The sequence below is a fragment of the Phyllostomus discolor genome, chromosome 6 (assembly GCF_004126475.2).
Source record: "Phyllostomus discolor isolate MPI-MPIP mPhyDis1 chromosome 6, mPhyDis1.pri.v3, whole genome shotgun sequence".
Classification (NCBI taxonomy): Eukaryota; Metazoa; Chordata; class Mammalia; order Chiroptera; family Phyllostomidae; genus Phyllostomus; species Phyllostomus discolor.
The window spans coordinates 132007906-132031203 of NC_040908.2; the positions used below are offsets into that span (position 1 = coordinate 132007906).

At 34.0% G+C, this 23298-nt stretch overlaps 1 protein-coding gene across 3 annotated transcripts in view; it reads left to right on the top strand.

The window, feature by feature from the left end:
• Window positions 1-23060, top strand: part of FAR1 (fatty acyl-CoA reductase 1) — a 58058-nt gene extending 34998 nt beyond the window's left edge. For 2 of the 3 annotated variants that reach the window (XM_028517712.2, XM_028517711.2), the window contains 8 exons: window positions 139-316; window positions 1424-1468; window positions 1583-1701; window positions 2847-2914; window positions 4455-4626; window positions 11416-11545; window positions 18012-18139; window positions 19659-23060. In XM_028517712.2, coding sequence (XP_028373513.1) covers window positions 139-316; window positions 1424-1468; window positions 1583-1701; window positions 2847-2914; window positions 4455-4626; window positions 11416-11545; window positions 18012-18139; window positions 19659-19821 — 1003 coding nt within the window. In that variant the 3' untranslated portion in view covers window positions 19822-23060. Of the gene's footprint in view, window positions 1-138; window positions 317-1423; window positions 1469-1582; window positions 1711-2846; window positions 2915-4454; window positions 4627-11415; window positions 11546-18011; window positions 18140-19658 lie in introns of all 3 variants that reach the window. The other variant, XM_036029063.1, reaches the window with a different exon arrangement.
• The last annotated feature ends 238 nt before the right edge of the window (window positions 23061-23298 follow it).

A 23298-nucleotide genomic window follows, 5' to 3' on the forward strand; every position in this document is an offset into this window, starting at 1 on the left:
AAGGAAGATTAACTTCCATATCTTTAATAAAAGTTGTTAAATCAGAGTCAGCAACACATATGTTTGTGCAAAGTAAGTGGGTTTTTTTAATAGTAAAATATCTGAAAATTTTTTGCATGTAATTTCTTTGTTTACCAGGTGGATGGATGATGGCCTAGTAAATGATATCACGCCCAAATTAATAGGCGACAGACCTAATACATACATATACACGAAAGCATTGGCAGAATATGTTATACAACAAGAAGGAGCAAAGCTAAATGTGGCAATTGTAAGGCCATCAATTGTTGGTGCCAGTTGGAAAGAACCTTTTCCAGTAAGTTGTTAGAAATCTTTTAAACAATTGGAATTGAAAATTTAAAGTCATAACTCCGTATTTAAAGAGTTGGCAGTTAAGAGCAGATATTATTCACTGAGTATGGTATAAGATGACAAAGCTGTTTCCATTCATAGACTGAGACACTTTCTTTGATACTTTTATTTCTAATTTAATGCTCTGTGTTTAGGAATGGAGAGCATTATGCTAAGTGAAATAAGCCAGGCAGTGAAAGGCAAATACCATATGATCTCACCATTAACATTTTAAAAATCTTATTTGAAAGCTGAAGACTATGATGTTGTCTTGATCAGCATCATAGTTGTGATGTGAATATTTTTCATTGTAATTGCCAAGCTTGGTCTTTTGACACTCTACCATGTGTTGACTTTTAAAATTATTTGCTGATTATCTTCCCTTGCAGAAGTGAAGGGAATAGAGATGAGAATATTTAGGATCTTATTTCATTTGCTTTTTACTACCAAAAAGATGCAAGTCTTCCAAGTTGTAGACTTCCCTGTGTAGGTCACAAGCTAAGGAAGATAGGAGATTTCTATGAGAATTTGCTCTAGAAAAGGAAGGCATTGTGGTTCCCTGGAGTAAGAGGAAACATAGATACAAGCTAACAGATAAATTGATTTAGGAAAAATCTAGGTTTCTATAATGGTAGTATGTGGTAGCATGCCTTGTATAGCTTTGACAATTCTATTTTCCTCTGTTTTATTCAGTAATTTTGAGGGTAATTTACCATTTCACCCAATCAGGATACTGTATCAGTAAATCACATAAAAGCAAACTTGAACAGGCTTCATTTAGCAAAAATTTTTGACAGGTATAAATTCCTTTTTGTAAAATTCTCCTTGCAGAGAGTTAATAGAAGTTTCAAGTAGGTAACCCCTGAAAATCATTTTACTTAGCTATTTGCAATCCCAGGGAAGGTGTGCTTCTATTTGGGATGAGGAGAAATAGTCTGGCCAGAATATAGTCTAATTCTTAGTCTTTAAAAGAAATTACCAAGTATATATGTGAAATTGTAGATGTCACATAATAAATCTCTAGTTTCATAATATTCATAAACTGTCTACCTTTTTTTATTTTTGGTATTAGGGATGGATTGATAACTTTAATGGACCGAGTGGTCTTTTTATTGCGGTAAGTAAACCTTTTGATTTATTTAATGTTCTATATATTTTTTCTGTATATCTTTGTATTATATATGTACTCTGGCTTATATATCTTAAGGTGTTGTTTTTAATTTTAACAAAGGCAGGGAAAGGAATTCTTCGAACAATGCGTGCCTCCAACAATGCCCTTGCAGATCTTGTTCCTGTAGATGTAGTTGTCAACACAAGTCTTGCGGCAGCCTGGTACTCCGGAATTAATAGGTATATGAGGTGACAGTGTTGCTTGGTAAATATATGGTAACTGAGAAGGGAAAACAGAGCTATTGACTAATGTTAATCCCTCAGTCCTGATATTCCCATGCTAATATGTATAGGCATTATCACTTCCAACTATATGAGTTGGCTTATTATAGACAGTAATATCAAGTGTAGTAATTAAGAGTTAATACTAATTCTCATGTACTACCTATAGGATAGACAGGTTTATTAGGCAGTGAAAATGAACCCCTACTCCTGATGATTTTTTAATCCAGACTAAAGCTTGGTATGAACTTGGCATAAAGAGCTAAACATTCACAGAGAATGACTTACATATATCAGATGTCACACTAGAGCAGCTTTAATCAACTCAAGGGCCTCCTTTTAAAAGGGGATAGTATTGTTTACAGGTAACAACCTAAACTTTAAGCTTCTCAGTGACTTTTGTTTTCTAATAACCTGTATTCCTCGGACTATAAGATGCACTTCCCCCCCATTTAGGAGGAATAATGGTTGTTAATACTGTTGTTGAGTTCTGTTTACATTTACATTGGTGAAATATTATGTTATTTATGTTATTAAATATTTTACTGCATTTTTTGCTTCAAAATTTTTTTCCCTATTTTCCTCCTCTGAAACCTAGGTGTGTCTTATGATCCAAAAAAACATGGTAATAACTGGTAAAAACTGGTAATAACATGACAAAAACTGCCCTTATTTTTGAAGTCAGTATTTTTTATATTTTAAAAAAGGAAGAATATGATTATATGACTATGGTTTCTGGTAAGAGGGAATTTGGTCCATAATATTTTCAACTAGAGTCTCTGAATCTGGAAAGGAGACAGGAAGAGCTGAAAATATTTGTTGTTTTTCTTACATTTAAAGACTGATACTTCTACTTATACAAAGAAAAATATGAAAAGAAAAAAGTCTGTATTTTTTAAATAAGTAATACTGTTGGTAGGAGAGGGAAAAAGGTTGTAAATAATTATTTAGATGGCAAAAATCAATTTTTTAAAGAAAATTTTAAAAATAATGTAGCAAAGGTACCCATCCTCATTTTTCCTACTTGAATAGCATATAAGATTTAGATTAGACAAGCTTGGCCTCTTTTTATGTTTCATTGCTTTGATTTTTTTTTTTTCCAGACCAAGGAACATCATGGTGTATAATTGCACAACAGGCAGCACTAATCCTTTCCACTGGGGTGAAGTTGGTATGATTTTACCTGTGATTTTGAATGTTAGAATAAATCTTAAAGAATTTAAAATATTCTCTGAGTTTTTATGTCAGAAGAATCCATGAGACATTAAGGCCACCGAGTTCCCAATTTATTCTTATTTTATTTGCTATCTTAAGAATATCTACTAGGCCTTGGCTGGGTAGCTTAGTTGGTTAGAGCATTGTCCCAATAGGAATATCTACCACTACTGCCTTATACTTAGTACTGTTTTACAAATTTAAAAATATCCTGCTGTACTTGTCTGACCCTTACTATTTTTCTGCTGCCATTTGTAGCAGCCCTCGTAATACCTGTGGCATGGAAACAGTGCTATTTTTCTGTTATGGGCACTTTCAGTGCTATTGTTACCTATCCTTAGACAATAGCACTTCCAACTACAAGAGTTGGTATTTCACAGGAAATAGTTAGTGGTCCAAAGAGTAATAAATGAAACAGTTAGCCTATAGGATACATTTTGCTAGAATAGTTTCTGTTAATTAATCAATTTAAATTTAAAATTCTCATCGGGTAGTATGTATGCTGTGTTACTTGCTCTAAAATGGGAATAGTATAACTTAAAGCCTACTGAAATTCTTTTGTAAGTTGTTGGTTTATGTTTTCAGATTTAAAGTAAAATATATTTGTGACATTGATTTAGCAGTAGTCTTATTTTACCTCTACTTGAACAATTTTTGTTACCATTATAGATCAACTTTGATGTTAAAGTAAATCTTTTATGTCCTTTATTCTAAGGTTTTCCAGGGACATTTTTATTTCAATTTAAGGATGACCTTTACAGCATATGAGGGAAAAAATCTAGGAAGATTTTACTTTTATGATAATTACAATATTTAAAAGTCTTAATAATCTTAAAACACTTTAAATGAGAGGGGTTTTTTGTAATTGTTCATTGTGATGTAAAGTTCAGGAAAAATTAAGTTGAACATTATTTTTAGTGAATATCTCAATATACATTTCCATTAAATTATTAATAGGTGATTATAGATTTGATTGTGTTGACATTGCATAACCTAAATAAATTACAACAGAAGTTAATTTGGGTTGTTTTAAGTTGTTGATGTATGTTAATTGATCTTCCATAATTTGAGCTTCATAATTAAGTTATGTATAACTTAATTATTCATAAGCAAAGGATGATGATTCTCCTTTTCTTTTTTAAGTAAGTACAATAATAATCTGGAAAGAGGAACAGAAAGAAAGAAGCTATCATGAGGGTGAAATAGAAAGTGACATTGTAAACTGACATAGGTAAAACATTAAAAGGATTTTTAAGAGTGAATTTTAGCAAAAATTCATCTAAATAAAATTCGTAAATAGTGGCAGTTCTAAAATCACTTGAGTTCAGTGTCTAATACCCATATTCTTTTAGCTACTATGGAGAGTAGAAAAGTTTTTTTAAATGAGCAAACTCTGACATCTTTGGTAAAATATTTTGCTTTGTAAAAACATGATTTTTTTCAAAACTTTATTACATGGTTATTATCAAAGCTGTTGCACAACTTTTCTTCCTCAGAATACCATGTAATTTCCACTTTCAAGAGGAATCCTCTCGAACAGGCCTTCAGACGGCCCAATGTAAATCTAACCTCCAATCACCTTTTATATCATTACTGGATTGCTGTAAGCCATAAGGCCCCAGCATTCCTGTATGATACCTACCTCAGGATGACTGGAAGAAGCCCAAGGTAATGGTGACTAGCTCTGTCTTATCTGTTCCTCTGACTGTTAAACAACCCGTGCTTACACTAAAATGCATATTAACTCTCTATTTGTTTATGCTTATGACAAGGCTTAATGGCCTTTTATGAATGAGAAGACTCTTGAATTTAAGACTTTGTCAGAAAAGCAAAGGTAGTGTTATGATTCGCTCTTAATTTATTGCAAATTTTGGATGATAAATTATTGTCATGTGCTGAATTCTAGGTCTAACTTAGGTATTTTTTGCTGAATAACATAACATTCAAAATGCTTTGATGCTTATTTTCCTACAGGATGTTATCTAGCTCATTCCTTCAAGATGAATCCTTTAAAACCGAGTATTCAGGCGCCCCAAAGTTAACTTTTATTCCAACAACTTATTGCTTCATTATTGGAAGGGTGTCTCACATACAGTACCTGCATTATTGCTCGATCTTGCACTCAGGTTGACAGGTCAGGAACCGTGGTAAGAAGAATAGAAATAAATACACTATGTATTGGTAAGGTGGTGGAAGCTTGCTGGAGAGACAAAAAGTCGCTAGCATGAGCTTTACCTTTAGAATTACTAACCTGATTAATCACAATCAGGATGCTAGGACATTCTTAGAAATTGGGGATATTTGAGGGGACTAAGTGTGGATCTCAGCTTATTGATCCTCCGAAATACCAATTAGAAATGTCCAACATCAGGTTGTCATTGTTATTATAAGCTGAAATTGAGCCCTTATCCACTTCCCCTTAAAAATATAGGGCTAGTTTTATAGGGGATTATGAGTAAAATGTTTTGCTTTAAGTAGATTCTGCAATTTTATATGAAAAACATAGGATGCTTCTAGAAAATTAATTGCTTGAATTATCTCAGTTGCCCATTCAGCTTATAATATGTTATAGTTTTTGACTAATTTCCAAGTTGAAAATATAGTATTTTTTTAAAAAGTTAACAAATCAAAACTTTCTATTGTCTTACAGTTGATATAGCCTTTCTGCTTTCTTTTATTTTTTATTAAAACCCCACAAACTTACATAAAGGCCTCCTGTTTTTACCACAATTATAATGAAATGTCTCATAAAATAGTTTTTAACTACATTGACATTACAGTGGGCTCTTTAATTGGGGAGTTCAGGGTTTGAATATTTATGTATAAAGAAGATGCTGGTTCTGGAACTTCCATCAACTGCTCAAAAAATAAAAGTCAGCCCTGGCTGGCGTAGCTCAGTGGATTGAGTGTGGGCTGCGACCCAGGCATCGCAGGTTCGATTCCCAGTCAGGGCACATGCCTAGGTTGCAGGCCATGACCCCCAGCAACCGCACATTGATGTCTCTCTCTCGCTCTCTCTTTCTCTCCCCTCCTTCCCTCTCTAAAAATAAATAAATAAAAATCTTTAAAAAAAAAGAAGCCACAATTAAAAAAAAAAAAGTCAGATATCTACCATTTATAGTGTATCAGGACCTGAGTTACTTGGAGGGATTTTCTATTGATTCAGTTGTGCATTATGTTTCTTAACTCTATATGTGTAGTATTGAATGTGAGGGGTGTTGAAGAACTTTAGTAAAGAAATGCTTAATGGAAAAAAGATCGCCAATATATGCAGGTTATTTTCAGGTTTTCTAGAATGATCTGAAAAGTACAATATTTGTCCCTAGCAACATTCTTTGTGGCTGAAAAACAGCTGTAAATTTATGAGTGATGGCAGTACATGTTTTCTTGATATTAATAAAGTTATAACTTAGAACAGAAAAGTCAAAACTAGATCAAAAAAGGAAAACAGAATGTATTTCCTCTCAACTTGTGTTGGTAACTAAGTAGCCTTCTTAACCTAATTCCTGCCCAGAAAAGGCTGAAGTCCCCAGGGTGCAGGGATCAGCTTTTTTAAAGGGCTGTATGGTTTCTGTTGCAACTACTTAACTCTGCTCTTAATTGTAGACTTCACCTTGCAATTACTCAGCTTGACATCCATAGACAATATGTGATTGAATAAGCATGACTGTGTTCCAATAAAACTTTATTTACACCAGCAGGTGGATTGGCTCTAAGGCTCTGGTTTGTTAATCCTTGATCCAGAGGCCTCTTTTCATTTTGTACTGTCCTTGTCCCTTTAAGTGTAAGCTGAAATGATTCATTTTAGGAGGCCAGTGCCTTATCCATTAGGCCACTGGGACTTCTTGATATGATTCCTTTTAAAACTCTAGGTTTCCCAGGTATTCATTTTAAAACAGTTTCCATTAGACCAGAGCCATACCCATAGATCTCTTTGAGACATGTCCTTCTTTGTCTTGGGCTCTTTACGAAATTACTTATGGGATAACACCCTTAGATCTTAGATTCTTGTCTCTTAGATCCTTAGACTAGACTCTTAGATCCTGCCTCTTAAATAGTTGGCTTCTTTTTAAAAAAAATTTATTTTTAAAAGATTTTGTTTATTTATTTTTAGAGAGAGGGGAAGGGAGAAAGAAAGAAAGAGAGAAACATCAGTGTGTGGTTGCCTCTCACGTGGCCCCCACTGGGGACCTGACCTTCAACCCAGGCATGTGCCCTGACTGGGAATTGAACTGGAGACCCTTTGATTTGCAGCCTGCGCTCAGTCCACTGAGCTACACCAGCCAGGGCAATAGTAGGGTTTCTGTGAGACATTTCTTTAGGATTTGGAGTAAGCCTTTTGTTTGAAAGATTCTGTGAGGTTTTTTTTTTTGAAACAATTCAGAGTCTGGAGACTTTGGCTAGAAATAAATGATAAAGACTTATTCAAGGGTTTTAGGGTTTGCAAATTGGAAACAACTAGGCAATCCCGAAAATATTCTGAAGAAGAAAGGGAAGTTAAGAGATTTTATAGTAAAAAGTACATTGTTGAGAAGAATCGGTCCTGCAGTCCTGGGATTGGACCAGGACAGTTATTTGTCAGACGTTGGTTGGTCTGCAGTCTGGAGGATGAATGTCAGGAGGTCTGGTTATATCCATTCATATGGATAATGGATGTCAGGTGGATGTCCTGTGCTCTGGATGTATGTAAATCCTTTATGGGGTTATCAGAGGGTTGCCTGGAGGTCTGGTATATATCCATGTAGTTACACACAATAAATTTATGTATATCCAGGCATTGACACAGGACTGAAAAGTTCAAAGTTGAAGTTACCAGACTAGTTAAAACAGGAATAGTGTTGTTTCCTCATGCCTCAGCATAGTTGATTTTAGTAATTTAGCAGCTTGACTATAATGATTCCATTTTATTTCTTCTCTCTGTTTTCCTCAGGTACTACCTTAGATCTTTTTGAGGTCTTGACCAAAAATCTTACATCTGTGTCATGGATTTGACCTATGCACAGAAGACATTTTCTAAAAGAATTCCCGGCTGATGTTTTACATTGTCTATAAATTCCACTTAGACAAATAGTTCAACTTTTAAAGATCATCTTCATCCTCTTTGAGGAAATCTTTTTGGCTAGATCATCAAGTTAGTGCAGTTGCTATTTTTCATATTACCACAGGTGACAGTTTTGTTCTTCCAACTCCCTACAATATTTTTGTCAATTTTCTTTAAGGCCGTACCAACAGGTTCATTAAAGCCCTTTAAGAATACCACTAAAATTCTTTCCTTGGTCCTTCTAGGTTTCACCAGTAGTCTCCTCAAGAACCTTTAAGATTCTGTCTACCACCTGATCCTAAAGCCAACACTACATGTTTTAGATTTTTATTATAGCATCCCCACACTCCCAGTACTAGGATCTGTTCCTTTTATCTGTGCTGCATGGCAGATCACCTCAAACTTAATATCTTAAAACAACTATCATTTTCTTTATCTCTTATGATTTCTGTGGGTCAGGAATTCTAGAAGGATTTGGTTGTGTGGTTCTGTCCCAGAGTCTTTCAAGTGTTTGTAGTCAGATAGGAACTGGAGAAAGTACACTGGAGGGAGGGGAAAAGGAGAAGGGAGCAGCTGGGGTGGCCCAGTATCTTTTTCTCTTCATGTCATCTCAGAGCCTCTCCATGTGCTCTCTCCACATGGCCTAGTTTGGGCTTTCTCACAATGTTACACCCTCTAGGGGAGTTGGACAGCATACATGGCTACTGAAGGCTTCAAGGGTGAGTGTTACAGCAAGCAAAGCAGAAAGCTCTTTCACTTTTTCTTACCTACCCTTGAAAATCACAGTGTCATTTCTACCTCATTCTATTGGGTATAAGTTACTTTCACTTTTTGATGGGAAAGATAGTCAAGGTGATGTTATAGGGGAGCATGTAGAATGGGAGGTAATATTGCAGCCACCTTTGAAATGAAAATATACTCCAAATAGGAAACATCAAATAAAGAATCTTATCTGAGGTTTGTTCTGTGTGAGGTTTTCAAATCAGGAATTATCTTTGACCTCTGGGAGTTTATAGTCTAAAAGCAAAGTTGTACAATTTATATTATTTAATTTGTTCATATATTTACTGAGCAAGGTACTGGGCTTTATACTTTATATTGGGGTCTTAGTATAATGCCTACTTCTACATTAAACTAATGTCAATCATTCATGGTGTCCATTTCACTCATTTACTTTATTCTGAGTGTCAGCTAGATAAAAATCTGACTTGCTTTATATCTTGATATGATTGTAAATTTGTAAGTACAACTCATATGCATCATACAGATTCCTGGGTAGTACTCTTTAGGGACTAGGATGCATGATAGTACATGTAGAAGCAGTATAAATTACTCCAGTTCTTAAAATATAGTAGATATTTCATCACTGTTAAAAATGACATTAAAAAATCATTCCATGGTTTTGTTTTTTTAGTTATTTAGCTTAACTGTTTCTAGTTTAAATTCTTTGGCCCTAATATTTTTTTAATTTGTGTGGTTCTCAACAGGGGACAATTTTGGCCCCCTTAGTCAGGGGACATTTGACAATATTTGGAGTATTTTTAGTTATCACAACAACTTGGGGAAATGCTACTGGCATTGAGTTAGTAGAGACCGACAATGCTGCCAAGTATCTTAAAATGAGCAGGACAGCCCTCACCACGAAGAATTATCTGGCACAAAATGTCTCTGGTGATGAGGTTGAGAAACCATGGACTGGATGACCACCAAGATCTTGCCCTACTTTAAAGGATTGTGATTGATTATTTTTGTGGGTTGCCAAAATAAAGAATAAATAAATACTTAAATATACAAGTATATGGCAATATCATCCCAGGCATTTGCTCTTATGTCATGTTTAACCAAAGAATGACAGTGCAAAGTTTTGTTTCTTTTTATATTCCTTAGGCTTGATAGTCTGTGAACTTGACACATATGTGACCTTTAAAATTTCCTTTTCCTACTCTAATTTTTTACTGTAATTATTTTTGAATGGCTGAAACAGTGATTGGTTTTAGGGTAGTTCTGTCACATGACTGAATCTGAAGACTAGGTGAGAATTGTCAGTGAAAAAGGAGTTAAAAAGAAAAACTTTTAAGTAAGATGTATGTTGGAAAGCCATGCTAGCCAAATATGTGTATATGTGTGATTAATTTCTACTATACTGGCTGTGACATTTGATATTGATTTAATCACAAATTTCTTATATCTTTTTGTCATTGTTTTAGAAAAAATTGTTTAATCTCTTTTCTAAAAGCAACATGTCTTATTTGTTTCCACCAAGGCTTTCTGTCCATATGAACTGTTTTGTTCAAATAAAGCCTTTTGAGACCCAATAATTCTTTTCATGTTAATGGGGGTTTTGTTTTGTACTTGCTTTCTTGTATAAACTACAGGGTTTTTTTTTTACATAGTCTATGTTACCTCATTTTTCTCAATATTCTGAATTCAGGGTATCTTTCTAAATGCACTGAATATGTCAAAAGACTTGCTTAGCTAACTATGTTATTATTTTGACTCCCCCTCCCACATTTCTAATGTTCTGATTTTTCTCCATTTCTAAAGTTCTTGATTTTGGGACTCTCTAAATTACATATATAAATTGCATATAATGCTAGTCCATATTGGGGGACTATAAATTGAGGGTTTGGGGGGAAGTATTTCTTCAAATTACTTTTCTTTTTATCAGAGGTGAGGAGTTTCTGGTGTGTGCTTCATTATAAAAAAAATTCCTCCTCTTTAGCTACTTATCATAGGTAATAATTACATGGATATTACTGCTCAGGTTAGTGTTATGATATCAATGTCTTACAGTGAGCAGCGATATATAAAATGACAAATTGAAAGATTAGGACCCTTCACCCTTTCAAAAAGAAACAAAATAGTATCGGGTGCCCTTATTTCTATTATTCATCTATAAGGATGAATATTGGGGATTTAGGAAAATGAATAAATATTTTAGAAAGTTTTCAGCATGAGTCATTGATTTCATGACACAACCAGAGTATCAAGAGTCGTCTTTGTCAGTGTGAAAGAGAAAGTTACTTAATATGTATACAGATAGAAAGAATGAATATTTCTGTATAATGTAATACAATGTTATAAATTCACAGAAAATTTTAGTATAATGTGGTTTAAGAAAATTGATCTTAAAGCATTATATTTTCTTTCAAAATTAATTTCATATATCAAAAGACCTGTATTGAGGTGGTATTAAATTCATTTACCATTGCTTAAACATATTTTCAGATTTTGTGTTTATGAAATATTCTTCCAAATACAGAAATATTCTCATTACCTGTCAGTTTGGTTCATTTGTTGAATGATGTATTATGATTTTACTGTTAATGTTCCAGTTTAGAAACTGATGCCACAGGTGGTGATGACATTTTTTTCTAATCTATATAAAATATGAATCTCATTTTCTTATAATACAGGATGATGAAAACAATAACTCGTCTTCACAAAGCTATGGTGTTTCTTGAATATTTCACAAGTAATTCTTGGGTTTGGAATACTGACAATGTCATTATGTTAATGAATCAACTAAATCCTGAAGATAAAAAGGCAAGTATTTTCTGGTTTATATTAGTAAATAAGTAGCTTACTAATTAGACCATCATCTGCAAGCTGAGAAGTAATTGCATATTTTTCACAACCATTATGCAATAAGAAAGTCATTGATCTTTTTATAGTCTCTCATTAAGAACTTCAGTCATAATTGTTGGTGATGAAATAAAATTGCTTTACCTTAGAATTTATAATGTGCAAGTATTTGGCTGTGGCAGAGCTGTTTTTAAAGTATGATTGAAATGTCCATTTTTTCTTATTTATTTTAATGTCAGGTTGAAAGAGAATGTTAGCTCTTTAGCATTTACCCCCAAATACTTTGTTTTGAGTTTTGAGAAAAACCTCTTCTCAGAAATTATTTTTTGTATACACTTTCACTTTTTATCATTCCACATTTCTCCTGTTAATTTGAAACTTTAACTTTTTGTGTGTTCTTTTTTGAGTTTACCTTAGATATTTTAATGTGCATATCTAACAAAATCTAAATGAAGCAATTTCTGTTGCGTCTTCCTCAGTGATATTCAGGACCTTAAAATGTTTTAGCTGTGATTACAACCTCCATTAGGTTATATGGTTATACATTAGTTATCTATTAAATAATTCTTTTTGTTCAGTTTTATTTAGATTTAACTATATGGTTACCAATGTATTTGCTATCAGATCTTCTCTTTCGGATAATTTTCTTTCTGCCTTAAGAATATTCCCAGAGTAGCACTGGCTGGTGTAGCTCAGTGAATTGCACACAGGCCTGCAAACCAAAGGGTGGCTGGTTCAATTCCTAGTCAGGACACATGCCTGGGTTCTGGGCCAGGTCGCCAGTGGGAGGTACCTGAGAGGCAACCACACATTGATGTTTTTCTCCCTTTCTCCTTCCCTTCCCCTCTCTGTAAAAATAAAAAAAAAATTCTTAAAATATATATGTATATACCCAGAGTAACAGAATATGATTTAGCAGGGTGTCTGTTAATGGTGAACTTTAGGTTTTTGATTGTATGACATGTTTTTACCCTTGTTTTTGTAACATGATTTAAGCATTAAAGGTAATTTTCTTTCATACTCTGTCTTATGTTGTTGCTGTTGAAGTCAGTCTAAATTGCTGCTGCCTTTCAGGTGATCTGTCAAACCTAGCTTTTTTTCAAGAGATTTTCTCTGTGCTTAATGTTCTGCAGTTTTACTATGAATGTGTGTGTAATTTTAAAAAATTAATCTTGATTTGCAACCATAAAGGACACATGGACAAAACCAAGGGGGGAATGAAATGGGGAGGGAGGTGGGGATGGCTGGGGTAGGGGGGGAGTACAGACAACTGTACTTGAACAACAATAACATAAAAGAAAAAGAAAAGACTGTTAAAAATTTTTATCTTGTTTTGGTTGGTCTTCCTAGATCTGAAGTTTGGTGTGTTTTAGCAATTCAGGAGAATACTTAACCATTGTTTCTTATCTTGTGAAATTTTAGTGTATATTAGATCATTGCTCTGGGTCTTATACCTTTAATTTCATATTTTGTATCTTTTTGTTTCTGGCCCAAAATCTAGATTATTTATTAAAGTTCTGTGGCAGCCTGTCAGCTGTGTCTAAACCACCCAGTTGAATTTTCAGTTTCAGTTATTTTTATTTTTAGAAGTTCAACTTATATTTTAAATCTTAGACATTTCTTAAATAATCTTTAGAATTCTTTTCTTGAAACATCTTAAACATTGTTCTAAATTGGATTTCAGATCATTCAAACTTCTACAGGCAGTGCAGTCTCTGATCTTGTATCTGTTTAAGCCTGGTCTTACTCATGGCACCTTGTTTCTTTGTTTTTTATTGGTGTTTGTAAATTCATATTCCTTAAAGATTTTTATGGGAATTTTTTGAGGCCTACATTGAAATTGCAGTTTTCCAATAAGGATTTATCTTTGCTTCCACCAATAGCCTAGTGACTGTTAGCAGTAACAAGTTAGATGGTATTAACAAGCCAAGACGATTTTAAAATATCTATTAGATTTTTAGCATAACTCAGGTAAATACAGGCCTTAAGTAGACTCTAGGGCTGGCTCATGATTACAGTGTCTCAAAGAAGATTTAAAAAAAAAATCTTTTCAATACCAGCTTCCTTTCTCTTCCCACTTAAAAAATTTTTAAAATAATATGTTTTATTTAACCCATTATATCCATAACAATGTATAATTTGAGCAGAAATGTAAAGGTTACATAAAAATTTAAAAATTATTTAAAGGATATTTGACTTTGTAGTTTTCACACTGAACCTTCAAAAGTCAGTGTGCATTTTACACTTCACAGCAATGTCAGTTCCGGGGCTAGCCACATTTGAAGTGTCCACGAGCTTCTTGTGGCTAATGTATTGGATAGTGCAGGTAACCATTCTGCTGGTTCTGCATAGCAGAAGTTCTCAAGTGTGCTGTTCCTCTACCCATTTCTGTGTTGAAAGATTTATGGCTTCTGCTGATTCCATACTTTCCTCCACCACCCCTTTGCCCTCCCATCCTGCATTTTACTGTACAATGTATACTGCTCAATGGATGATTAGAAAATTAATACCTGAAGAAAATTAATACCTAGAAAAATAGACATTACCTGCAGAAAAGAATCCCCTCATAACTCCTCCAATCATTACCTTGTCTTTCCTAATCTGTCTTGAATTCTAATACTGTTTTATCCATTTTTGACTTGACACAAATGGTATGCAGTATTTTTTAAAATTCTTTTGTTGATAGACATTTGAGTTATTTTCAGTTTTTGGTTATTGCGGGTAATTCTTCTGTGAACTATATGCACACATTTGTGTAGGATATATATCTAGGAATAGAATAGATGAATCAAAGGGTGTTTGTATGTTCAATTTAGTAGATAATGCCAGTTTTCAAAAGTGGTTGTGTTAATTTACCTTCCCAGTGGCAGTGTATGAGACTTCCTGTTAATCTGCATCCTCCCCAACATTTGGCATTTTAATTTTTAATTTTAGCCACTTTAGTGGTGTGTCATGGTATCTCAATGCATTTCATATTACATGAAAATGTTGTATAGAAATGACCAAAGTGTCCATAATCCTATTGAAAAAGGGGTAGAGAAATGAACAGTCTACAGAAAAATAATTCATAAATGATTCTTAACCATGTGAAAAGATATCAACATCACTCATAAAAAGGGAAATACAAATTAAGACTAGAGTGAGATATTTACTGTTTAGCAGATTTGCAAAAAATGCAGACTGTCAGCATACTCTGGTGGGGCCTTGGACAAATGGACATTTTCATACAATGCTGTTAGAAATGTGTATCTTTCCCCATTTTTTTATTTGCAACTTTTCTGTATTCTTTCAGTTATTCCTCTTATAAATAGCATATGGATTTTTTCAGTCTCACAACTTTTGACTCTTAATTGGAGGATTTAATCCATAATATAATTCCTGATAATTTGGGATTTAAATCTGACTCAGTTCTTTCTATTGATCCCTCCTGTTTTAAGTTCTTTTTTTGCTTTCTTTGGTTAGTTTTACAGTTTCATATTTTCCCATCTGTATTAGCTACATAGAAATATGTAGGTTACTCTAGAGATTATACCATGTTTCCTTAATTTATCAGCATCAATTATAATATTGATAATTCCACCTTTTTCTGGAAAATACAAGGGCTACCAACTATCTGCTGTTGTTTTTACATATTTAATTCTGTATGTGTTATATGCCTCATAACTATTATTCTCATTGCAGTCTATGCAATAACTATTCATGTAGATTTACCTGCATAATTGTCATTTTATTCTTTTTGCCTTCTCGATCTCAGACTTTAATTTGGAATCATTTTCATTGTGCCTAAAGAATGCCCTTCAGCATAATTTCTTTAGTGTGGGTGTTCCACTGATGTCAGATCGTCTCAGTTTTTATTCTTCTGGAAACATCAGTACTCTTCCAAGATACTTGTGCTGGTGTAGAATTCTGTGTCAGCTGGTTTCTTGGAGTACTGGGAAGGCATCTTACAGTCTTTGGCTTCCCATTGCTTTTTTTGAGTAGTCCACTGTTAATTGTTCCTTTGGAGGTAATCTATATGGTATTTTTCTGATGACTTCCAAACTTTTGTTTTCTTAAAAAATATATTGATTATACTATTATAGTTGTCCCATTTTTTTCTCCCCTTTATTCTCCTCCCCCCTGCACACCCCCTTCCACCATCATTCCCCCAACTTAGTTCGTGGTTGTAGATCATGCATACAAGTTCTTTGGCTTCTCCATTTCCCATACTATTTGTAACCACCCCTGTCTATTTTGTACCTACCATTTGTGCTTCTTTTTTTTTTTTTAATTTTTTAGATTATTTATTTTTAGAGAGGGAAGGCGGGGAGAGACAGACAGATAGACAGACAGACATCAATGTGCGGTTGCTGGGGGCCATGGCCTGCAACTCAGGCATGTACCCTGACTGGGAATCAAACCTGCGACACTTTGGTTCACAGCCTGAGCTCAATCCACTGAGCTATGCCAGTCAAGGCTCCATTTGTGCTTCTTATTCCCTCTACCTTTTCTCCCATTCTTCCCTCTCCCCCTCCTCACTGAAAACCCTCCATGTGATCTCCATTTCTGTGAGTCTGTTCCTATTCTAGTTGTTTGCTTAGTTCATTTTTGTTTTTGTTTTTTTAGGTTCCGTGGTTGATAGCTGTGAGTTTGTTGACATTTTACTCTTTGTATTTTTTATCTTCTTTTTCTTAGATAAGTCCCTTTAATGTTTCATATAAGGGCTTGGTGATGATGAACTCCTTTAGCTTTACCTTATCTGGGAAGCACTTTATCTGCCCTTCCATTTTAAATGATAGCTTTGTTGGATACATGGTAAGGGGCAGAGCCTTAGATATTCTCCAGGGTGGGACAACCCTTGTCACTGTGCTGTGGCCCTGTATGTAGGGGAGGGGTCTGAGAGGGAACAATACTCAGCTCTCTGTGGGCTTGCAGTCACTTCTCAGCTACCCACAAGCAAATTGGGCCCTTCTGGTGCTGATCCCTGGGTGGGTGGGTTTGTGTACATTCTAGGACCCTGTGGGTCTCTCCAACGAACTCTCCTCTGAGACTGGAAGTTTCTCCTGCTGCCTCAACCCACACAGATTTTTTTGGTCAGAGGCTTTGAGGCTTTATTTCCTCATGCTGGAACCTCGGGTCGCATGGTCTGTCTGGCTCCCCAGTTGTTTCTTCAGTTTTATCCACACCCAAATGTGGGACTGCCTGGTCCACAAGCCACAGCCTTGCTTGGTCCTCTGGCTGCCACCATGTCTCGAGTCCTCTCCACCCCCCACTGCCTGTCTCTGCCCCTCCTACCTGTCTGGATGAATGTTTCTTCTTCAACTCTTTGGTTGTTGGACTTCCATACAGTTCGATTTTCTGGCAGTTCTGGTTATTTTTTGTTTTTAAATTTACTGTTGTCCTTGTTTTGGTTGTGCGAGGAGGCACAGTATATCTACCTGTGCCTCTGTGTTGGCTGGAAGTCCTCTAAAATTTTTCTCTTTGACTTTCAACAGTTTTACTCTGATATGCTTAGGGGTGTGTGTGTGTGTGTGTGTGTGTGCACGCGCACGTGTGCATGTGCATATAGTATATGTGAATTTTGAATCTGTGCCTTGATGTCTCATTATTTTTGGAAAATTTCCAGCCAGTCTTATCAGATATCGCTTCTGTTGCATTCTTTTTCACTCTTCTGTGGGGATCAATCATACATATGTATGTTCTCCTCATATGTTCTAAAGTCTCCATTTTAAGGTGATATTACTTTAATGAGTGATTTATGGTAGCTTTTTTAGGGGGGAGGTGTCTAGAACTTACTGTGTTTATGTAAGTGATGGTATATAGTGAGTAATTTGTTTATCCAAGTGTATGGAGGAACACTGAGTTGTGCATAGCCCTCTTATTTTGTCATGAAATAGCATTTTTTAAGGCTTTTTATTTCTAGATTTGTCTACCCTTTTCAGCAGATGGCCTGGTTCCTGTTGTCTAAACTTCTAAGCCAGCTTTATAACATCCTTTCTTTTGATGTCAGTACTATTCTCTAGGAAAATGAATCTATCAGGTACACAGGATGTTCAAGAAGAGAGGAGATACTGCAGACACAAACTGGAAATCAGTGCATTAATACATGTATAAAGTAGTCAGGAACACATAGATCTATTTGGATAATGGGATTTTGTCTTTTGTATTTGTTTTTTTCGTGGATGGTGCGGGCTTCTTTTTCCTCACACTTCATGTGCTCTTTAAATGCTAACATGAGTTTTCAGATTATCTTCTCAGATGTTTCTGTGTTTAATGGAAGGTATGGAATAGGAATAACATTTTTGTAAATAGCAGTAAGATTTTAAAAGTTAATATGGTAAACATTTTGTAATTATGTCCTTTGGAATTAGCCTTTAGAAAAAAACATAAATTTTTGACTACTGTTAAAAATTTAAGCAAGTAACCAATAATTTTTTTGTTTATGTAGACCTTTAATATTGATGTACGGCAGTTACATTGGGCAGAGTATATAGAGAACTACTGTATGGGAACTAAGAAATACGTTTTGAATGAAGAAATGTCTGGCCTCCCTGCAGCTAGAAAACATCTGAACAAGTAAGTTTTACATGGATTTGATTTCCTCTTTTCTTCCCTATGAAATAGTAGAGTTTTTTTGGTAAGCTGCTATAGTGAATGAAAGATACTGCTAATAATCTATTGCATTTGGGAAAAGTGCTTACCTTTGGACTAGAACTTTGGTAGTATTGATTTAGCCTAATATTATTGAAACTTGATATCCTCATCAGCTTACACTCTTCCTTAGCACAACGTGTAGGTATAATGCAGTTTTAAAAATCAGTATCATCTTCTGATATATTGCTCCTGAAGAAGTAAAGACATTAGGAGAAAATAAAAATAAATTTTAAACTGGAGGTAATTTATTTATTTAAAAGTTTTTTTGCCCTATCTGATATATCATTGAAAGGAAAAGAGATACAATAATACATCATTTAATATGGGGTTTTTCTTTGTTTATAAAAGTTATAATTATTTCCCTTCGTATCTTATAAAAGTAACACATGTGGATTGTTTAAAAAAACACAGAAAATAGAAGAGGCAAAATCATTGTTAATTTATCATTCAGAAATGCTGTTAAAATTTTAATACTAATCTGTTTTATTTGTAGTTTAGTAATAAATTTTTATGACAGGTTTTAAGACTTTCACATTATTATTCTTGTGTCTGCAACTCTATGAGATTTTGTAGGGCACTTAGGTGTATAGGTGAGGAATCAAGGTTTAGGGAAGTTGTGTTTGCCTAGGTCATATTGTATTAAGTGGCAAAACAAACCAGAATAGTGACCTTTGACATGTAATTCAATGCTCTTTTGTCTATACCTGTTGTTCATATATTGTCCTATCTTACACCACCTATTGAAGTGAATGGACTGTATGTAACATTACTGCATATCTGAAGGTTTGCATTCTTTTCTAACACCGTTAAAAACATAAATTTGTTTTGAAACATGAGTATGATCAATAAAGCACATGTTACTTAGAGAATGGAAGTGTGGTCTTATATAGAGCTAGTGCCATGTTTCATTCATGAATGTGTTCCTGTCCGATTGGTCTGTGATCATGTAACTATCAGCTATAATAGGAGGAGTTAAGTTCACTTGTTTGACAACTTGTAAGCAGGTGTTACAAAGATGTTTATTTTGTCTGTAGGATGTACGTAATGAACAAACCTTTTTAGGAAGAAAAAGCTCCAAGTATGTAAGGGACATGTCTGTTTTACTTACAGTGTGCTTGCTGCCTAGCACAGTACTGGGTACACAAACGGATGTTCATTACTTGCTGAATGAACAAATTTGCATCTCACATATACTGTTATAAAAAAGCTCTTGTTATTCATTGTTAATAGGGGAAATACATTGTTTAATGGACTGCAGTCCAGAGTATGGGTAGTCAGGTGTGACTTTTGCTAACTTTATAACTTAAAGATTTATAGTTTTTAAGTAAATTTCAAATTAATTTGGATTTGAACTTTATGTTAAAAATGGAGCATTAATTATGTGCCATTTAACAATATTTTATTCTAGAAAATATTGCCTAATCTCTTGATTTGCTTTCAGGTTGAGGAACATACGTTATGGTTTCAATACTATCCTTGTGATCCTGATCTGGCGCATTTTTATTGCAAGATCACAAATGGCGAGAAACATCTGGTACTTTGTGGTTAGTCTGTGTTACAAGTTTCTGTCATACTTCCGAGCATCCAGCACTATGAGATACTGAAGAAAAGAATTTAGCATTAGAACATCTATGCATATATGGTGGTCTAAATGCACAAAATGTAAAATGTACTTAAGTCATCTCACCTTTTGTCAAGACATTAAACCATCTTAGATCAGAGTGTGGAGTAAATTATAGTACATTTTATGTAACATTTTAATGTTTATGCTCATAAAAATCTAGTGAACACACTGTGGTATGCCAGCTCAGATCTGCAATAGCCACCAAAAACCATTACTTAATATTTTGATCCCTTGGGAAAGGGGTGGGGTGAGGGTAGAAGTGGGGATATGGGAACACTGACCAGTATAACTGTGCAATTCTGGAACACATTAATTAAAATATGCCTTAACATATAGTGAACTTCTAATTTTAATAATTAGTACAATGGAAAGCATTTATTTGGACAGGAATACTAGCTAAGTTGGTAGGTATTTGATTTTTCAGTGTTTAATTTTTTTTTCATTAGTTGCAGTTTTGTTAAAATTATAGCCAAATTATTTTCACATCATCCTGTAAGTTACTGAGTGGTCTAGACATGAAAGATATGTTACCATTTTTTCTTTCTGTGATTAAAAGTCTGATGCATATCATTTTTCTATAAGCAATCAGTTGCTTTCATAATCAGAAGGCTATATATTATTCTAAAGATCCTGCTGGATCTAAATGGGTTTGTAAATCCATAACAATATATGCTATGTGTTTTTTGAAGGAAAATGAAAATGAATTAAATAAGACTATTAGCATCCAAAAATAAGAATACATTTTGCTTGTCCACGTTTTAACCAAATAGAAATCAGTCCTGTGTGAGATGTCATTCATGTTTTGAAGCTGGAGGGTTTCTTGAGACTTTGGTAAATGAGGGGTTGGGAAGGGATTCACCATACTTGTACTCTCCTTCCTTTATAAATTTTATTAGTAAGACTTTCAAAAGGCTTATGCTGTCTTCCCAGTGAAAACTGAAAGTGCATTATTATGGAAGACTATATTTGCAGATAGACATAGCGTTAAGAAAATGTTCTCACATGTGTGTAAACACATACTAACTTTTGACCTGAAGAGTTGAATTCATTCAAGAAAAATAAAATGCATAAAATAATATGTATAAAATTAAATAAAGGATTTTATTTACATACCACATAAAGTAGCAAGCTGTTGAATTAGTTTGAAGATAATCATTTATTTTTTTTCTGCATGCGGTTTTAGCTTTAAAAGAGATGCATTATAGAAACAAGTAATAGCAAGAAAATTAATGTATATTTTAATGATACATTATGATTCCCTTTAAACCTTAATAGTAGTTAACTCTCCTTACTGTTTTAACATATAGTTTAACAGATTGGTCAGTATAACATGTTTTAATTTAGCTGATCAAGTAGTTCTATATTTAAATCACCAACAGTATATCTTGAATGTGTTTAATGAGGTCAGTTCACAATACAAAAAGTTATATAGAACTTTACATCTTAATTTTTTTGTCAATTTAAATGTAATGTATAAGAAGTTTATTTTGTTATTGTGAAAAAACTAAGCGTAAAGGAAATCACCTTCTTACATGCAGGTGTGTAGTCTTAAAAAGAAAAAATGCTTCCATGTTGAAGCCAGCTTTTCTGTAGTAAAACGTCTGAGCATTATTTCAAAAGAAGTATGGGTGTGTGTGTGTGTGTGTGTGTGTGCGCATACAAACACATATATAAGTTCTTTGGAATGACACTGAAATCTCTGGTCTAGGACCATACCTTGTTTAAGGTGTGAGAGACCATGACAGTGTCTAAAGATGGAATAAATGATAATGCCTTTGATTTAAAATGTCCCATGTATAAATGCTCTGTACATTGAGTGTTCCATTTTCCCAAATACGTTTCCATAATGTGTTGAATACATGCTCACAGTTGTATGATTTTTATACTCTGGCCAAATATACTGAGAATCAGATGAATTGTCTTTATATCTTGAAAAAATCAGGTACAACTTCGACAGGCATGTAAAATAATACATTTGGGGTGTATGTCTTTTGAACTGTGTCCTGGTTCTTATAGTCTAACTTAAATGCTATCTGGGAGGGTGCTGAGGCCACTGCATTAATTTTGTGTGTGTATTTAACAGAATTCTGTTGTCCAGAAAAAGCTAATGAATAATTGACATGTCATTCCAAAAGTTAAAGTTCTAAAATTAGTATAAAGCACACATAGGTTGTTAATCCCCGTTAAGTAGATGTTAAGCTTAACTCAAATTTAAAAAGATTTTGGGAATCATTTATGACTGTCATTTGCCAGAAATGGCTTTTAGTTCAATTTGATTATAATTTCTATACATACTTAATTTTTAACAATATAGCCTATTAAGTTAAATAAATTCAATATTTCATATAACTTACTTGACAAAGCTGTGTTGTAAAACATTGGTTTTTTTCCCCCATTCACTTTGAGTCTCATAATTCTGTCACATGCATTTGTTAATTGTGACTGTATTTAAATTTGACTTGGCAACATTAATATGTTCTAAAACTCAGCACAAAAAAGCATGGCAATGCATTCTTTGACTTAAGGACGGCATAAAATAAATGCTTTTTGAATCTGTATAATAAAACTTGGAAGCAGGGAGGAAAAAATCTTATTTCTTCTCCCTCTCCCCTCTTTTTTTGTTTTTGTTTTGTCTATAGGAACTGGTTCAGGGCTTTTTTTTGCTTTTTGTTTTATATGTAAATTGATTCTATAAGAAGTAAATAGTAGCATTATTGGGTGCCTTTGTTTGTAAACCAAAAAGTAATAAATGAATCCCTATATTTTCATTATAGTACTTACTGTGTTTTTACAATAATTATCCTGGAAATTACCAGTGAGATAATGTGGTTAGGATTACAGGAAGCAGTCCTCACTTATAGTTCTTACCTCTTTTCAGGTGTACTCATTACTTCTTGTATCCTAATTTCATTTAATCCCGAATTTCTTACATAGCATTTTAGGGAAAACAGATAGTTAGGATGAATACTTTTTGTTAAAGTATTATTTTTATGTATTTGCTGAGATGAGGAGAATGCCAGGATGTTGTTAGGCTCCAGCTACTCACCTCCACATTGGATATCATTTTAATTTTTAGATACACTTAATAGCAATTTATCTATTAAGTAAGTGTAAGGATCATTCATTAGGAATAGAGTTTGACCATATAAAAGGAGAAAGCATCAGGCTGAGGTTCAGGTGAGTGTAAATGGCCAGATTGCTCTTTTGGGCTGACTCCAAGCCCTGACTTAAAGCCAGTAGCACTGACTTGCTCTATTTTGAGAAAAAGTCTCTAATTTTTTGCATGGGAGACTAGAGACAGAAATGTGTACTGCATAATTTGATATAGAAATGGGTTAATTAAATTAATAGTCTGATAAAGAAATATGAAATATTTTCTTATTGAATATTTTTATCTTCAAGTATTTTCTAGTCTTAGAATGAATTTGTCTTTTTTAAAAATACATCTCTGCTATCC